The 18,380-nt window shown below is 36.4% G+C and overlaps 1 protein-coding gene across 12 annotated transcripts in view; it reads right to left on the bottom strand.

The window, feature by feature from the left end:
* NEK1 (NIMA related kinase 1) overlaps positions 1–18,380 on the bottom strand; it is a 215,923-nt gene that overhangs the window by 159,737 nt on the left and 37,806 nt on the right. For 11 of the 12 annotated variants that reach the window (XM_073892483.1, XM_073892491.1, XM_073892488.1 and 8 more), the window contains 3 exons: positions 17,795–17,995; positions 13,340–13,400; positions 10,919–11,070 (listed from right to left, as the gene is read on the bottom strand). In XM_073892483.1, coding sequence (XP_073748584.1) covers positions 10,919–11,070; positions 13,340–13,400; positions 17,795–17,995 — 414 coding nt within the window. The remainder of the gene's footprint in view (positions 1–10,918; positions 11,071–13,339; positions 13,401–17,794; positions 17,996–18,380) is intronic. The other variant, XM_073892490.1, reaches the window with a different exon arrangement.

The following is an 18,380-nucleotide window of genomic DNA, read 5'->3' on the forward strand; positions in this document are numbered from 1 at the left end:
AACAAATGGATACGGATATAAGCAAGATGTCGGAAATTGACTTCAGGGTAACAGTTATGAAGACAATAGCTAGGATGGAGAAAACGATTAATGGCAACATAGAGTCTCCAAGGGCAGAAATGAGAGCTGATTCGGCAGAACTTAAAAATGCTATCAATGAGATCCAATCTAATCTAGATACTCTAACAGCTAGGGTAAACAAGGCAGAAGAACAAATTAGTGATCTAGGAGACAAACCGACAGAAAAGAAGGAACAGGAGGAGGCCTGGAACAAACAGCTTAAAATCCATGAAAACAGAATTAGAGAAATAAGTGACACCATGAAACGTTCCAATGTCAGAATTATTGGGATCCCTGAAGGGATGGAGAGAGAGAGAGAGGACTAGAAGATATATTTCAGCAAATCGTAGCTGAGAACTTCCCTAATCTGGGGAATGAAACAAAACACTTGTGTCCTTGAGGCAGAGAGGGCCCCTCCCAAGATGAAGGAGAACAGACCAAAGCCCAGCATGTAATAATAAAACTCGCAAATCTTAGAACCAAGGAAACCATCTTAAGGGAGTTAGGGAGAAGAGATTCCTTACCTACAGAGGGAGAAACATCAGAAGAACGTCAGACCTATCCACAGAGACCTGGCAAGCCAGAAAGAGCTGGCAAGACATATTCAGGATACTAAACAAGAAGAACATGCAGCCAAGAATACTTATCTGGCAAGGCGGTCATTTAGAATGGATGGAGAGATACAGAGCTTCCAGGACCAGCAGAAACTGAAAGAATATGTGACCACTAAGCGGGCCCTGCAAGAACTATTAAGGGGGGGTTCTATAAAAGGAGAAAGACCCAAGAGTGATACAAAACTGAAATTTAGAGAGACAATCTATAGAAATAAGGACTTCACAGGCAACATGATGAAAATAAAATCGTATCTTTCAATAATCACTCTCAATGTGAATGGCCTAAATGCTCCCATAAAACGGCACAGGGTGACAGATTGGGTAAAAAGGACCCATCCATATGCTGTCTACAAGAGACTCATTTTGAACCTAAAGATAAATTCAGACTGAAAATGAAGGATAAGAGAACCATCTTTAATGCCAAAGGACCTCAAAAGAAAGCTGGGGTAGCAATTCTTATATCAGACAAAGTAGATTTTAAGTTAAAGACTGTAGTTAGAGACACAGAAGGACACTATATCATTCTTAAAGGGTCTATCCAACAAGAAGATCTAATAATTGTAAATATCTATGCCCCAACATGGGAGCAGCCAACTACATAAGCCAAGTGAACCAAAATAAAGAGACATATTGATAATAATACGGTAATTGTAGGACACCACAACACTCCACTCTCAGCAATAGACAGATCATCTAAGCAGAAAATCAACAAAGAAACAAGAGCTCTGAGGGCACCTGGGTGGCTCAGTTGATTAGGCAACTGCCTTCGGTTCAGATCATGATCCTGGAGTCCCAGGATTGAGTCCCGCATTGGGCTCCCTGCTCAGGAGGGAGTCTACTTCTCCCACTGACCCTCCCCACTCTCATGTGCTCTCTCTCATTCTCTCTCTCTCAAATAAATAGATAAAATCTTAAAAAAAAAAAAAACAAAGAAACAAGAGCTTTGAATGACACACTGGACCAGATGGACCTCACAGATATATACAGAACATTCCACACTAAAACAACAGAATACTCATTCTTCTTGAATGCACATGGAACTTTCTCCAGAACAGACCACATGATGGGTCACAAATCAGGTCTCAACTGATACCAGAAGACTGAGATTATTCCCCATATTCTCAGATCATAATGCTTTAAAACTGGAACTCAATCACAAGAAAAAATTTGGAAGAAATTCAAACACTTGGAAGCTAAAAGACCACTCTGCTCAAGAATGTTTGGGTCAACCAGGAAATCAAAGAAGAACTTAAACAATTCATGGAAACCAATGAGAACAAAAACACATCAGTCCAAAACCTATGGGATACTGCAAAGGTGGTCCTAAGCGGGAAATACAGAGCCATCCAAGCCTCACTCAAAAAAAAAGAAATAGAAAAATCCTGAATTCACCAACTAACCTTACACCTTAAAGAACTAGAGAAAAAGCAACAAATGATGCCTATGCCACACATTAGAAGAGAAATAATTAAGATTAGGGAAGATAACAATGAATTAGAAACCAGAAATAGAGCAGAGCAGAGCAACGAAACTAGAAGCTGGTTCTTTGAAAGAATAAGATAAATAAACCACTGGCCAGATTTATCCAAAAGACCCAAATTAATAAAATTATGAATGAAAGGAGATCACGACTAACACCAAGGAAATAGAAACAATTATTATGGGGCGCCTGGGTGGCTCAATTGGTTAAGCATCTGCCTTCAGCTCAGGTCATGATCCTGGAGTCCTGGGATCAAGCCCGGAATTGGGCTCCCTGCTCACTGGGGAGCCTGCTTCTCCCTCTCCCTCTGCTGCTTCCCCGGTCTGTACTCTCTCTCTGTGTCAAATAAATAAAATCTTAAAAAAAAAAAAAAAGAAGAAATTATTAACAACTATATACCAATAACCTGAGCAACCTGGATGAAATGGATACCTTCCTGGAAACCTATAAACTCCCAAGACTGAAACAGGAAAAACTGACAACCTGAATAGACCAATAACCAGTAATGAGATTGAAGAAGTGATCAAAAACCTCCCAAAAAACAGAGTCCAGGGCCTGATGGATTCCCTGGGGAATTCTACCAAACATTCAAAGAAGAAATAATACCTATTCTCCTGAAGCTGTTTCAAAAAATTGAAACAGAAAGAAAGCTTCCAGACTCATTCTATGAGGCCAGCATTATCTTGATCCCCAAACCAGGCAAAGACTCCATCAAAAAGGAGAATTTCAGACTGATATCCCTGATTCAATACGGATGCCAAAATTCTCAACAAAACCCTAGCTAATAGGATCCAACAGTACATTAAAAGCATCATCCACCACGACCAAGTGGGATTTATCCCTGGGATGCAAGGGAGCTTCAACACTCGCAAATCAATCAGTGTGCTAGAACATATTAATAAGAGGAGAGAGAAGAACCATATGGTCCTCTCAATTGATGCAGAAAAAGCATTTGACAAAATACAGCATCTTTCCTGATTAAAAGTCTTCAGAGTATAGGGATAGAGGGAACATTCCTCAAGTTCACAAAATCCATCTCTGAAAAACCCACAGTGAATATCTTTCTCAATGGGGAAAAGCTCAGAGCCTTTCCCTTAGGATCAGGAACAAATTAAGGATGCCCACTCTCGCCACTATTATTCAACATAGTACTAGAAGTCGTAGCAACAGCAATCAGACAACAAAAAGAAATAAAACATATTCATATTGGCAAAGAAGTCAAACTCTCTCTTCACAGATGACATGATAATTTATGTGGAAAACCCGAAAGATCCCACCCCCAAATTACTAGAACTCATACAGCAATTCAGTAATGTGGCAGGATACAAAATCAATGCACAGAAATCAGTTGCTTTCTTATACACTAACAATGCAACTGTAGAAAGAGAAGTTAGAGAAACGATTCCATTTACAATAGCACCAAAAATCATAAGATACCTTGGAATAAACCTAACCAAAGAGGTAAAGGATCTATACTCTAGGAACTACAGAACACTCATGAAAGAAATTGAAGAAGACACAAAAAGATGGAAAAACATTCCATGCTCATGGAACAGAAAAATAAACATTATGAAAATGTCTATGCTGCCCAGAGCAATCCATATCAAAATTCCAAAGACATTTTTCAAAGTGCTGGAACAAACAATCCTAAAATTTGTATGGAATCAGAAAAGATCCTGAATCACCAAGGAAATGGTGAAAAAGAAAAACAGAGCTGGGGGCATCACGCTGCCTGATATTTGCTCATTTTTATCTTACCATTTAGACTCTAAACAATATAAAATGTCCATAACAGCCAAACTGTGGGAAGAGCCAAGCTGCCCTTCAGCAGACAAATGGATAAAGAAGATGTGGTCCATATATACAATGGAATACTACTCAGCCATCAGAAAGGATGAATACCCAACTTTTACATCAACATGGATGGGACTGGAGGAGATTATGCTGAGTGAAATAAGTCAAGCAGAGAAAGTCAATTATCATATGGTTTCACTTATTCATGGAACATAAGGGGTAGCATGGAGGACATCAGGAGAAGGAAGGGAAAAATGAAGGGGGGAAATCGGAGGGGTGGGAGGATGGGTTAGCCCGGTGATAGGTATTAAGGAGGTTTATACTCAAACAATGAATCATAGAACACTACAACAAAAACTAATGATGTACCGTATGGTAACTAACATAATTAATAAAAAATAAATAAATAAATAAATAAATAAACAATAAAAAGACACACCTATATACTGCCTACAAGAGACTCACTTCAGAAGAGAAGACACACAAAGACTGAAGGTGAATGGATGAAAAAAGATATTCTGTGCAAATTGATAAGAAAGCTGGTGTAGCTATACTCATATCAAAGGAAATATAAAAAGACTATAATGAAAGAGAAAGAGGGGCACTACATAGTAATAAATGGGTTATGAAGATATACTATTTTTAAATATATATATATATATTCACCCAGCATAAAGCACCAAAATATATAAAGCAAATATTGACAGACAAAAACGGAGAGATTGACAGCTACACAATAGCAGGGGATGTTAACAACCCACTACATCAATGGATAGATCATACAGACAGAAAAGCAATAAGGAAACACTGGCCTTACACAACACATTGGACCAGATGGCTTAATAGATACATAGAGAACATTCATCCAAAAGCAGCAAAATAGGGCGCCTGGTTGGCTCAGTTGGTTAGGCGATTGCCTTCAGCTCAGGTCATGATCCCAGGGTCCTGGGATTGAGCCTCACATCGGGCTCCCTGCTTGGCAGGGGGTCTGCTTCTCCCTCTCCCTCTGCAGCTTCCACTGCTAGTGCTCTCCTGCTCTCTCGTTCTGTCAAATAAATAAATAAAATCTTTAAAAAAAAAAAGCAGCAAAATACACATTGTCAACTGTACATGGAACATTCTCCAGGATGGATAACATGTTAAGCCACAAAGTAAGTCTCAAAAATTCAAGAAGAATGGAATCATATCAAGCAACTTTTCTGACCACAATGTTACAAAACTAGAAATCAGTGATATAAGAACACTGGAAAAACTGCAAATATGTCAAGATTAAACAACACATTCCCGAACACTACTGAGTCACAGAAGAAATCAATAAATCACAGAGAAATCATAAAATACCTAGAGACATATGAAAACAGAAATAGGGCACACCAAAATCTATGGGATGCAGCAAATGAAGTTCTAAGAGGAAAGTTCATAGAAAGTTCATAGTTCAGGGGTGCTTGGGTGGCTCAGTCGTTAAGCGTCTGCCTTCGGCTCAAGTCATGGTCCCAGGGTCCTGGGATCGAGCCCCACATCGGGCTTCCCACTCAGTGGGAAGCCTGCTTCTCCCTCTCCCACTCCCACTGCTTGTGTTCCCTCTCTTGCTGTGTCTCTGTCAAATAAATAAAATCTTAAAAAAAGTTTTTTTTAAAGTTCATAGTTCATAGTTTCAAGAAATAAGAGAAATATCAAACAACTAGAAACAATTTATCATTGTTTCTCAAATAACTTTAAACCTTTTTTTAGGATTTTATTTATTTATTTGAGATAGAAAGAGAGAGCACGAGTGGGGGGGTGGGTGGGAAGCGGCAGAGGGAGAAGGAGAAGCAGACTCTCCACTAAGCAGGGAGCCCGACGCAGGGCTCGATTCCAGGACCCTGGAATCATGACCTGAGCCGAAGGCAGGCCCTTAACCAACTGAGCCACCCAGACACCCCAAACAATTTTAAACTTAACAATTTAAAGGAACTAGACAAAGAAGAATAAATGAAGCCCAAAGGTAGTAGAAGGAAGGAAATAATAAAGATCAGAAATGAAAGAAACCTTTAGGTAGATTCACTAAGAAAAAAGGAGAGAGGGCTCAAATAAATCAAATCAGAAATAAAAGAGAAAAACTTACAATTGATAAAAAATCCTGAGACTACTGTAAAGAATTATATGCCAGATATAAGAAGTAGATAAAGTCCTAGACTTTACAATCTTCCAAGACAGAATCATAAAGAAACAGAAATCTGAACAGACTGATTACTAGTAGAGGGGTTGAATCAATATTCAAAAATCTCCCAATAAACGAAAGTTCAGGACCAAATGACTTCACTGGTGAATTCTACTAAACATTCAAAGATTTCACACCTATCTGTCTCAAACTCTTACAAAAAATTAAAGAAGGAAAACTTCTAAACATATTTTACCAGGCCAGCATTACCCTGATAACAAAACTAGACAAGGACACCACAAAAAAGAATATTACAGGCCAGTATCCCTGAAGAACACAGATGCAAATATCCTCAACAAAATATTAGCAAACCAAAATAAACAATACATTAAAAGGACCATACATCATGATCAAGAAGTACTTATTCCAGGGATGCAAAGATGGTTCAACATCCACAAATCTATCAACATAATAAACCACATTAACAAAATAAATGATAAAAATCTCACATGATCATCTCAATAGATGCAAAAAAATAATCTGACAGAATTTAACATCATTTATAATAAAAACTCTCAACAAAGTAGATATAGAGGGAATGTACCTCAACATAATAAAGCCATCTATGACAGACCCACAGCTAACATCATACTCAATGGTAAAAAGACAAAAGTTTTTCCTCTATGATCAGAAACAAAACAAGGATGCTCATTATTTTTATCCAACATAATACTGGAAGTCCCAGGCAAGTAAAAGAAATAAAAGGCATCTAAATTAGAAAGGAAAAGTAAAACTGTCACTATTTACAGGTATAATACTATATATAAAAAACCCTAAAGATTACACCAAAAAACTAGTATAAAGTAATAAATGAATTTAGTGAAGTTGCAGGATACATCATTAACATACAAAAATCTGTTGTGTTTCTATACACTAATAACAAATTCTCAGAAGAAGAAATCAAGAAAACCATTCCATTGATTCAAAACGATAAATTATTTAGGAATAAATTTAACCAATAAGGTGAAAGACCCTGGTGCGGCTGCACTGCTTTGTCAAAGATTAGTTGATCAAGTGTGTGATAGAGATGAGGGTTCATTTCTGGATTCTCTACCCTATTCCATTGATCTATGTGTCTGTTTTTGTGCCAGTACCATACTGTCTTCATGAACTATTGGGTCTTCATCAAGATAAAAGGCTTCTGCACAGCAAAGGAAACAATCAACAAAACCAAAAGACAACCGACAGAATGGGAGAAGATATTTGCAAATGACATATCAGATAAAAGGCTAGTATCCAAAAGCTATAAAGAACTTACCAAACTCAACACTTAAAGAACAAACAAACCAATCAAAAAAATGGGCAGAAGAGATGAACAGACATTTCTCCAAAGATGACATATAAATGGCCGACACATGAAAAAATGCTCAACATCACTCAGCATCAGGGAAATACAAATCAAAACCACAATGAGATACCACCTCACACCAGTCAGAATGGCTAAAGTGAACAAGTCAGGAAACGACAGATGTTGGCGGGGATGCGGAGAAAGGGGAACCCTCCTACACTGTTGGTGGGAATGCAAGCTGGTGCAGCCACTCTGGAAAACAGTATGGAGGTTCCTCAAACAGTTGAACATAGAGCTACCCTATGACCCAGCAACTGCACTACTGGGTATTTACCCCAAAGATACAAATGTAGTGATCCAAAGGGGTACCTACACCCCAAGGTTTATAGCAGCAATGTCCACAATAGCCAAACTATGGAAAGAGCCCAGATGTCCATCAACAGACGAATGGATAAAAAAGATGGTATATATATACATATATGCATATATATACATATATATATATATACACACACACATACATACAATAGAATACTCCTCAGCCATCAAAAAAAAAATGAAATCTTGGCATTTACAATGACGTGGATGGAACTAGAGGGTGTTAAGTGAAATAAGCCAATCAGAAAAAGACAATCATCAAATGATCTCGCTGATATGTGGAATTTAAGAAACAAAACAGAGGATCATAGGGGAAGAGAGGAAAAAAATAAAACAAGACAACATCAGAGAGGGAGACAAATTCTAAGAGACTCTTAAGCATAGGAAACAAACTGAGGGTTCCTGGAGGGAAGCAGGATGAGGGGATGGGGTAACTGGGTGATGGACATTAAGGAGGGCACATGATGTAATGAGCACTGGGTATTATGTAAGACTGATGAATCACTGACCTCTCCCTCCGAAACCAATAATACATTACATGTTAATTGAATTTAAATTAAAAAAAACAAAAATAAAATAAAATATAGTAGGCAAGTAAGTGGACTGAGCAAATATAATAGGGTGGCCAGAAGGTGCTCACTTGATACCATTAGTTATAAATTTAAAGCGAGACCAGTTAGAATAGTTGTATGCTTTCTCCAATCACATTCCACTACCCAAGTTCAGGCTCAAAAGAGATAGAGAGTTGGATTTCACCAAGTTAGTTTTTGCCAGGTGATTTGTAATAATGAAAGACAGGTGAGGCTTTGGAAATTATTATAATGGGAGAACATGGAATTTAAGCCAAAAAAGGTAAATAAAAAATGAGGAGAGGGACATTGAAAAAAAACTAGAAAAATCCATGGATCCAAATAGGACAAAGAAGTTGTGGAGGCAGAGTCCTCCAGGAATAAGCTGGAAACACAGGAAATAATGGTAAGTCATGGGATGCTTATAATTAAGACTATGGAAGAGTTGCTATAATGGTGACAAATTTGATGGCATGATAAGAATTAGGACAGTATTGGGAAAAGTGACCAGGACTCAAGTGTTAAAGTCTCTAAAAAATGAGTTTGCAGATGATCCACAGAGGGTTAACAGGTGATACAATCTGGTAGCAAAAACCTCAAAATTTTGGGGGGTGGTTGTGGTTAGGGAGCAGGGAAGAGTCTTGCAGTGAGAAGCAAGGAAAACACCTCCCTCATCCTACTTCTAGATGCAGTGGTATTAAGAGATTAGAGACACCATGAAAGACAGTTGCACAACAGTGTGTTCAGGGACAAGCCAGGTTTCAGAGCAAAAAAGATTGAAAAACTCTACAGGTTTAAAATACAGGGGATTTTGCTGATAATGTGCTATAAGAGGGCTTTCTGGAAGAGTTTAGGGAGGTCTGCAGAGGGTGAGGGTCAGATTGGCGTATGACCAGAATCATATGGAATTGAGAGACTAGCTAATGAAGGAAAAGTCTGGAGGTCCAGCGCTTCGGGTGATTAAAGAAGAGGGATAAAAGATAAGATGGAATTGGTCCATTACGCCTAATTTAGTGTTATATGCAAGGACTGAAGGAAGGAAGGGAGGGAGGCAGGGAGGGAAAACTTGTGTGCCAGTTATCATATTGCCTCTCAGCTGCAAATTCACCCTTCATTGTCCTCCTTGTGAGAAGTCAAACAATATAAACACTTCGTTTGCTAGCATGATGTTAAGCTTTGTTAGCAGATGGAAATGGTTTCTGTTCCTGATTAGCAAGTTTTCTTTCTTCTTGTTCCTGCTGCATGTGGGACACATAGTAACATTCACCCCTGTGGGCAGCTTCCAGGAGAGTTCTGCTGGTGCCCCTGCCAGCTTCCCTGTGACCTTTGACAGCAACCCCAAGGCCAGTTTCCCACCACATTCCACTGATGACCCAACTGGCATCCCAGCCTACTACCCAAAGAGTTCAGCAACACCTGGCAACTTCCACCAGCACTCCAGTAGGCTTCCCAGTAGATTCAATGATTCCCCAAGCAGCTTCCCAGTACATTTCACAGGCACTCTAAGCAGGTTCTCAGGAGCTTCATCAGCTCTACAGTGGACAGTTTTATGTTTGCCAGCCTCAGCCTATGGCAGCTCAGTGAACTCACCAGCCATTGAATTATAGCCATACCACACCCAATAAGGTATGAATCTCAGCCTTAAGGGTGGTGTTGTGGAGATTTTCCAAAATCTATTCCTTCTTTGGGTACTATGTATCAGCGCTAGGAGTAGTGGCTGCTTCCTTTATCTGCTGTTCCTATATTCTCTAGAGTTCTTTATCCCTTGAAGTTAATTCCCTAAACATAGTTACTAATTATTTAAACTTTGCTTGATCAAATTATTATGCGCTTTTTTCTCCTGACTGGAGGCTGACTTATACAACTTATTTGAAGACTAATTTACAGTAATCATTTGAACTACTTTATGACAGATTTTAACTTAGATTTCTCTTACAGTAGTGTGTTCAATGTTCATATGTATTTAAACACATGTGTATGCACATATGTATGCATGTACATATGTAGTCCAAAACAAAACAGGTTTCATATGCTAAAGCAGGCAGCTACTGACATGAAGAAAAATGTCAAATTCCTGCAACTAACACTGTGTTCTTGAGCATTTCACCTACGTGCTGTGTTGTTTTTCATCTGAAATACTATAGACTGTACAATAACATTCCTTCCAGCTCTATGATTTTGATTTATCTGTGAATTCTCAAATACAAAATTTTCCCACATTTTTATCAAGTGTATCACATTTACTTGTTTTATACACAAAAACAAATGGCTCTGCTTAGGTTGTCCAAAAGTGATTTCACTGATGATGTCACTTTCTTTTTATTGTACCATCTACTTAATATATCTACTTAATGTTTCTCTGTGATTTCCGTAAGTCTTCTTAGTTTTAGAAGACTGGTGAAGCAGAGAATAGCAATGTTCTTTAGTAACTTAATAAAAACAATCCTATGAATATCAAGATAACGGAATTGAGCTGCAATAAAAAAAGATCAAAGTGAATTTGTTACTAATACACAGTCTGTAATATGATCATACCTGTTTATGTTTTTGGAGTGGTTTCTTTTCATGTAATTTTTTATCTCCAAATTTCTTATATGTTAAAGGTACTCCATATTTAGCGGCAGGCTTTGTAATTTTCTGAGCAGACACAAAAGAAGCCAAGCTTTGTCCTGAAGCCGGTCTTTTAGCTACATGAAAAGATACAGAGAGTTTTTTCTGAGAGTTTATATTAAATCTTTAATTTCAAAATTCTTCAAGATAGCACTTTTTCATTTTCACAATCATTGACAGCACTTTAGACTTTTCATTAAAAATCCTGTTCAATCCTTAGCACATGTCAATGCCTTCGTTATAAACCATTTGATACTAAAGCCATTTTTTGGAGAAAAAAAAGCAAAAAGCCACACATCTTTAAGATGTTGAAATTTCTCATATTAAAAAAAAGCACATCCCTAAAATTGACTATGGGTGATGACTGTATTTATCTGTGAATATACTAAAAATCACTGAATTTAAGAGATTTAAGAGCAGACTTTAAACGGTATAGAACTGTAACTCAATAAAGCTGTTAAAAAAAGAGCACTGTTTTAGAAATTACTTTCAAAATTAGCACAAAAACCTCAAGAGCAAGTGTTAAACACTAATGCCATCATTGTGAGCAACTTTATTACTTTCTTCATCTATAGTCTGAAAGATGTTTATACCTACAGACCTACAGAAGAACAAACACTTTAAAACAATTATTATAGCTCAGAGTCCCATGAAATGGGTACCTTTACACGGCGGGAATATAAAATGGTCAAACTTTCTAGAAGGCAATCTGTATCAAGAACAATGTTTATGGATTGCTTTTAAAGAAATAATCAGAGATACATAAAAATTTATATACAACTATAAGCCCTACAGCAATTATGTATCCAATTCTTATTGAAGCCTAGAGTTCTAAGACTGAAGGTTCTGTCTTAGAACAATGACGAATTCAAGAAAAACAGTTAAATTAAGAAAATTTAAAGCTTGAAGTCTACTATTTATATAGTAGTGGTAGTGGAAGAAGAAACATTTCCCTTTGAGAGTTCAACTGTAAGATCAAATCAGAACACATATATATAACATCACAACATTGTAACTTGGCTAAATGTATTAAAACAACCAAAGAAATATTGTATATACCAGTACACATACTGGCACACATACTGAAGAAGGAGCTAAAGTCACGGAAGTATAAAAATGAAGATTCCCAAGAGAAAAATACTGAATAGTTCCCATTCACTTCCAGAAAAGAGGGAGTATTACTTATCTGATTTGGGCGTATTTTTCAGGCTCCTTAACAAGGCTGCCAATGGTATGAAGCTTAATTAATATGGGGAGTTGGAGCCCACAAAGTACCTATAGGCCCATGAGCAATACAATTCCTATTTTAGCCTCATTCTATTAAACATTTCATTCATCCAACTCCTGTTACAACAAAATAACTTTCTAATTCCTATGTAGGCTTATCTACATGGAAAAAATGTGCTGAGATGGAGTATTTCTGGTCTTTGTGACAATGAGGCTTTTGATTAAGATTTGACTTCTCATGAGGCTTGACCACCAGGAGAGACATGCTGATTCTGCTGTGTGTCGGTCTCTTGTGAATTTCGTTTAGAGTGAATTGATTTCCCAGGGAATGACAGTCCCTGAACACTGAGACAATGAGTCTAAGGAACTTCAGGAAGAGCTAAATATAGCTGGCCTTCCTAAGAACACACTGCTGTACCACTTCCAGCTTACATGGACTCACTGTTATAATATGGTATTTCTTTTTATTAATTTACTCAAATTCAAAATGGAGAACATGGAATGCACTGTTTGAAAAACAATATACTCTTCAAATCTTATATAACTTCCACTGATTTTAGAAATCCATTCTGAAATCATTTATGAAGAAAAAATACAATTACCTTCTCACACAAATATATGTATATACATATAGTATATAACCATACCCACAATTCTACAAATATTCTACTGCTGCTGGCCACACTTAAAACAAAATTATCTTTGGTAAGTTACCTGACGTCATATTAATTCACTTTTTAAAAATTTTAGAATATGAAGTATTTGTCAAAGAAAAATATATAAAGATATATACTTAACTAAGACATTTTAGAACATTCTACAACAATCTGCTCAGAATATCAGCTAAGCAACTGATAAAGATGGAAGACTTCAAGATAGATTTAATTCAAATAAGGCAGACAAGAAATGGAAATTTTGTTATTAATTCATCACAAAGTGTTGTATACTGTCATACATCAAAAATAATTTAAAGATGAATTTCCTCTGGATTAATTTTATCTACATTTACCCAAACTTACTTTATCTACATATATCTCTAGTATAATTAGAAAATATTACTAATTAGTACTAGCATATTGATTATTGCAAACAGGTGAAGACTCATTAAATTTCATTTACCTGGTACAGGCTGTGCTCCAAACTTGGAAAATGTTTTTAGACAAAATTCTTCTGCAATAAGCTTAGATTGAAAGAGGACCAAGAAAAAGTTAGAAAAGATGTGAAATTTCCAAAATAAAAACCCTACCCATTATTCAGATTACATTTTTCTCTTTTCAGTCACATATATGCTATCAGATAAACTGTACTTATTCAACCTAAGTAATCCCAAATTCCTCGCATACTAATTCCCTTCCACTCTTACAAATTTATTTTATGACTTTTCCAGACAACCTTTCTTCTCAAATTAACCTAATGAACCACAAAGACCCCCATAAACTGCTTTCCTGTTCTATGTCTCAGCAATTTAACACAATTACCTCCTAGCTGGAATAGCCTCTATATTTTATATACAGCGAAATCCCTCATTTACCTCAAAACTAATAATCACTTAATTACTGCTTTCTCAGATTAACCTCTCAGTTATTTCAACTTTACTCTGAATCTTCTCAGCATCTCCAATGAGTTTTCACTTTTAACAATATGTAATTATAAACATACTACTGGAAAAATATTTGGATATTCTTAGATAATTCAACAAGTATCTCTTTACTATTACTAAAATACTCCTGTACTTAATTCTCTAGCATTCATGAACATATTTTGAAAACCAAAAACCATTAGTATTTCCTGCAAGTCATTTTTTCTCCCTACTCACTAAATTTTCTTTTTCCCCTCTTAAAGTGCAAAACTATGTCACCAACAAAGATTTAACTCAATGTAAGCCTGCTTTTTTTCTTATTGGGTGGGGAAAGGGAAAAGAAGTGAATTTTCTCTTTTTTCAAAAGGAATGAGGCCTGCTGAAGAGAATATTCACACAGTAGCAGTGGAACAGAAACTCCAACAGGCAAAAAACCATGAATGAGGTGGTCATCTGTCCCATTAAGGATCCTCCCAATAGCAGTTTTCAAGTTATCTCATACTGGCAGAATCAGCATCACTAGGGACATATTAAACGTGGAAATTCTGAGGCTCCCACCTCAGAAACACTAAAATAGGAATTGTAGTGATGGGACCCAGCAATGTTCTCCAAGGGATTTTTTAAAGTATGCTAAAGCTTAAAAACCACTGCACCAAAAGATAAATTAAGTGAAGGTCTGGTTCACAGGCAATTCAGAGCAACTGTGTAAATCTATTTTCTCTTCTGAACACTGGCATTTTTTCCCTTTCTTTTGCATGGAAGAAAATAAGTGCTTTATGAACTCCAACTTGCCCCAAACTGGATAGTTTCTTTCACTGCTTGAAGGTGAGTCCTTTTTTGTGTGAATGCAAATATGAACTAAGAGATGGAGCACGAAGAATCCAAGAAGATTCTGAAATCTCTATGCTATGTTGTTCAATATAGTGGCCAGCCATAAGTAGCTATTTGGATTAAAATTTTAAATAAATATAATTTTAAATTCAGCCCCTTGGTCACACTAGGCACAATTTAAGTATTCAATAACCACATGTGGCTAGTGGCTACAATGTTGGACAATGCGGATATAAAACACTTCATCACTATTGATGCACTATTGAAAGTACTATTGGACAACACCTATAGTGCAAGGGATTAGAGCTTCTCCATGATTTGTCAAGCTTCTTTCAGTGTGTGCAAGATTGAGAATTAAGCCCTATTAAACCTTGGGTGACAGTACTTAGAAAGGAAGAGATTTTTTAAAAACCCTACAGAATATTATAGTTCATATATTATATAGTAAAGCTCACAAATTGTTTCAAAGTTAAAGCCTTAAAAAACGTATTGCAAACTTTCTCACTAGAATACCAAATAAGGGACATATAGCAGAAAATAAAACTTAGGAACCAAAGAAGAGATTTTCACAAAAAAAATGAAATCAAAGTGTTGTCTAAATAGCAACAAGGAGCTATTAATATATTAAACACATACTATCAAATATTGCACTTGTTAGTAATCATAAATAATCTGTCCTTTTTTCTTTCCGTATTATAAATTCTGATATATCAGGCTTGCACATTTTCCTTCTCTGCTGGCTAGTTGAATTCCAGTGCTTCAGCCTTGAGACTGTATGTCTTAACCACTGGTTTTGGAAGGAGGGAACCTCACCAAGATTCAATGAAGTTACTCTTTCTTCGCCAGTAGTTGCCAAAAAACAATAGCATATTGCATCATAAACCTGTCCTTGAAATTGTTAACTTATAACAAAGGAGTCTTATAAGATACCTAAGTTTCAGAGATTCTTGCTATATCCTATATAAGTAACCTTCAATCTACACATTTTAATTGGCTTTTTGCTGACTAATGTGTTCTCTCGGTAGTAATAGTTAAATCCACACCTCTGTTTTCTGAAAATTATTTGCTCACACAGATGTTCTATTAACCCAGAGAATATATGACACTTCCCTCTTATCCCATGAGCATATAAAAGTAATAAAACTACGATTTTGCTAGATACATGATTTACAGAAGAATTTAACAGTTATCATTTAAATTAACAAAGGCCACAAAGAACATGTAATATAAAATAATTCCAGTTTCAGATGATATTTATATCAATAACTTGTACTAACTGATTTGATATAAATTTTTAATAAATCCTGTCAAAGTAAAATTCAGTTCAACTTAAAAAATATTTATTATGCATCTACATGTGAGTACAAGAGGAAAAATCATAAGTCAACAACCTGTTATACATACAAATGCCCACAAGTTTTCAGTAATTATCCAAATAGAATATAATCATATAAGTTAAGATACTAATATGTTTATATTAGTATAATAAAATGACATATTGATAATATTTATATTGAATATACTGAGCACTTATTACATGCTAGACATTAGGCACTTTATGTACATTATTACTTTTTTTAAAAAAACACCTCATGATGTAGATATATTTATAATCCCATTGTTTACAGGTCAGTGAGGCACAGAAATGCTTAATAATTTTACAATTAGAGATGGTTACCAGAGGAGAGGTAGGTAGGGGGAAAGGGATTAAGAGTACACTTATCTTGATGAGCACTAGTGTGCAGAATCACTGAATCACTATACTGTACACATGCAACTAATACAACCCTGTCTATGTTTACTGGATTTTAAAAAAAATTTTTTTAAGATTTATTTATTTGACAGAGACAGAGACAGCAAGAGCAGAAACACAAGCAGTGGGAGTGGGAGAGGGAGAACAAGCCTCCCTCCGAGGAGGGAGCCCGATGTGGGACTCGATCCCAGGACCCTGGGGTCATGACCTGAGCCGAAGGCAGATGCTTAACGACTGAGCCATCCAGGTGCCCTAAAATTTTTTTTAAATAATAATTTTACAGTTAGAAACCTAAGAAGACAGAAAGTAGAGAGGTGACTGCCAGGAGTTGTGACAGAGGGAATGGGGAGTTACTGGTTAATGGGACTGAGTTTGTTTTACAAGATGAAGAGTTGTGAAGATGAATGGTGGTATTAACTGCACAGCATTGAAAATCTATTTAATACCACTGAACTGGACACTCAAAAATGGATAAGAGGATGCATTTTATATTGTGTACATTTTACCACAATAAAACAATTGGAAAACAAAACAGAAACCCAAAACAAAAGAATGATTTTGTGATACTGTAATTTATATTAAGAAATACATATCTGGTGTCTAGTTCTGGCATACAGCTCCTAAAACCTTTAAAGTACCCAAAAGGTTAAGAGAATAAAGGTTTTTTTTTTTGTTATTCCTAACAAGCCACTTTCAACCACACCTGAATTTATGTTAATGACGTGACATCTGGAAAGCCCCTAAGGATGGAAGCTGATTGCCAGGGAAATCTACCACATGATTAAAGGGTTGAGACTTTCAGTCTCACTCCCCTCCCTGAGAGGAAAGGGACTAGAGACTTAATCAAACACTAATGGCCAATGATTTAATCAATCATGTCTACATAATAAAGCCTCTGCAAAAAACTGAAGGACAGGATTTGAACAGCTTCTGTGTTGGTAAACATGCCAGCAGGGTGACACATCCTAATTTCATTGGAACAGAAGCTCCTGCATTCAGGACCCTTTCAGACCTTGCCCTACATATCCCTTCATCTGGCTGTGGGATCTGATGATCTGTATCTCCAGTCAGTGCCAGAAGTGAACTAAATTGGACACCTAGCTGTGTTGCAGAAGTGCTTGGCGTAGGAAAAACTACCACACATTTGGTGATTGGAAGGGTGAGAAGTTCAGTATTAAGTGTTAAGAGGAAACACAGGGGGAATGTTTTGCCTCATACAGATTCACAACCAGAAAACAAATCCAAAGAGGAAGAACACGAGAATGGAAAGAAAGGTGACTCCAGTGTCATCTGAAAAAGGCACTTCATTCTCCCAAAACTGTGATGTGCTCTCCTCAAAACATAGGTCATGTCCTAGTTAAGCATCATAACCTTATCACTTTCAAGTAAAAAAAAACAACAACAAACATACCTGAGGCGAGAGAAACTTTTCAATGCGTTTGGCTATAAAACCTTTCTCCAATATGGAGTTGACTGATGGTCTATCCCTAGGATTTCTTTTAAATAACTGAGAGAGTAAATTGCGGAGGTCATAAGAATAATGTAAAGATACAGGTGGAAAAGATCCAGATATTATCTTCAGTACCAGGTTTTTCATATTGCCAGCTTCAAACTAAAATCCAGAAAACAAATTAACATATATGAAACATACATACATTGAAAACAGGAAAAAACAATGAGAAATAGTTCTCTTCCTATAGAACAGAAATATAATTCTCTTACAAATATTTTAATCAGCATATGTTCTCTTTTTTAGTATATGTTTAGAACAAAGTTCACTTATTTATAAACATATTTAAGAGACTATCAGTCCTCATAAAACATTATAACTTACTGTAATATTAATTTTTGTTCACTCAAAACACTAAAAGATGGAATAAAGATAATAAAGATTTTATAAAAACAATAATAAAAGACAAAAGCAAACCTTGTAGTCTTCATTTAAGACCTGCCTACCTATGCCCTGTTGCAGTAAGTAGAACAAGAAATTAACTACA

Source organism: Callorhinus ursinus, unplaced genomic scaffold, assembly GCF_003265705.2.
Source record: "Callorhinus ursinus isolate GAN/ISIS: 27379988/994484 unplaced genomic scaffold, GSC_fseal_2.0 scaffold4, whole genome shotgun sequence".
Taxonomy (NCBI): Eukaryota; Metazoa; Chordata; class Mammalia; order Carnivora; family Otariidae; genus Callorhinus; species Callorhinus ursinus.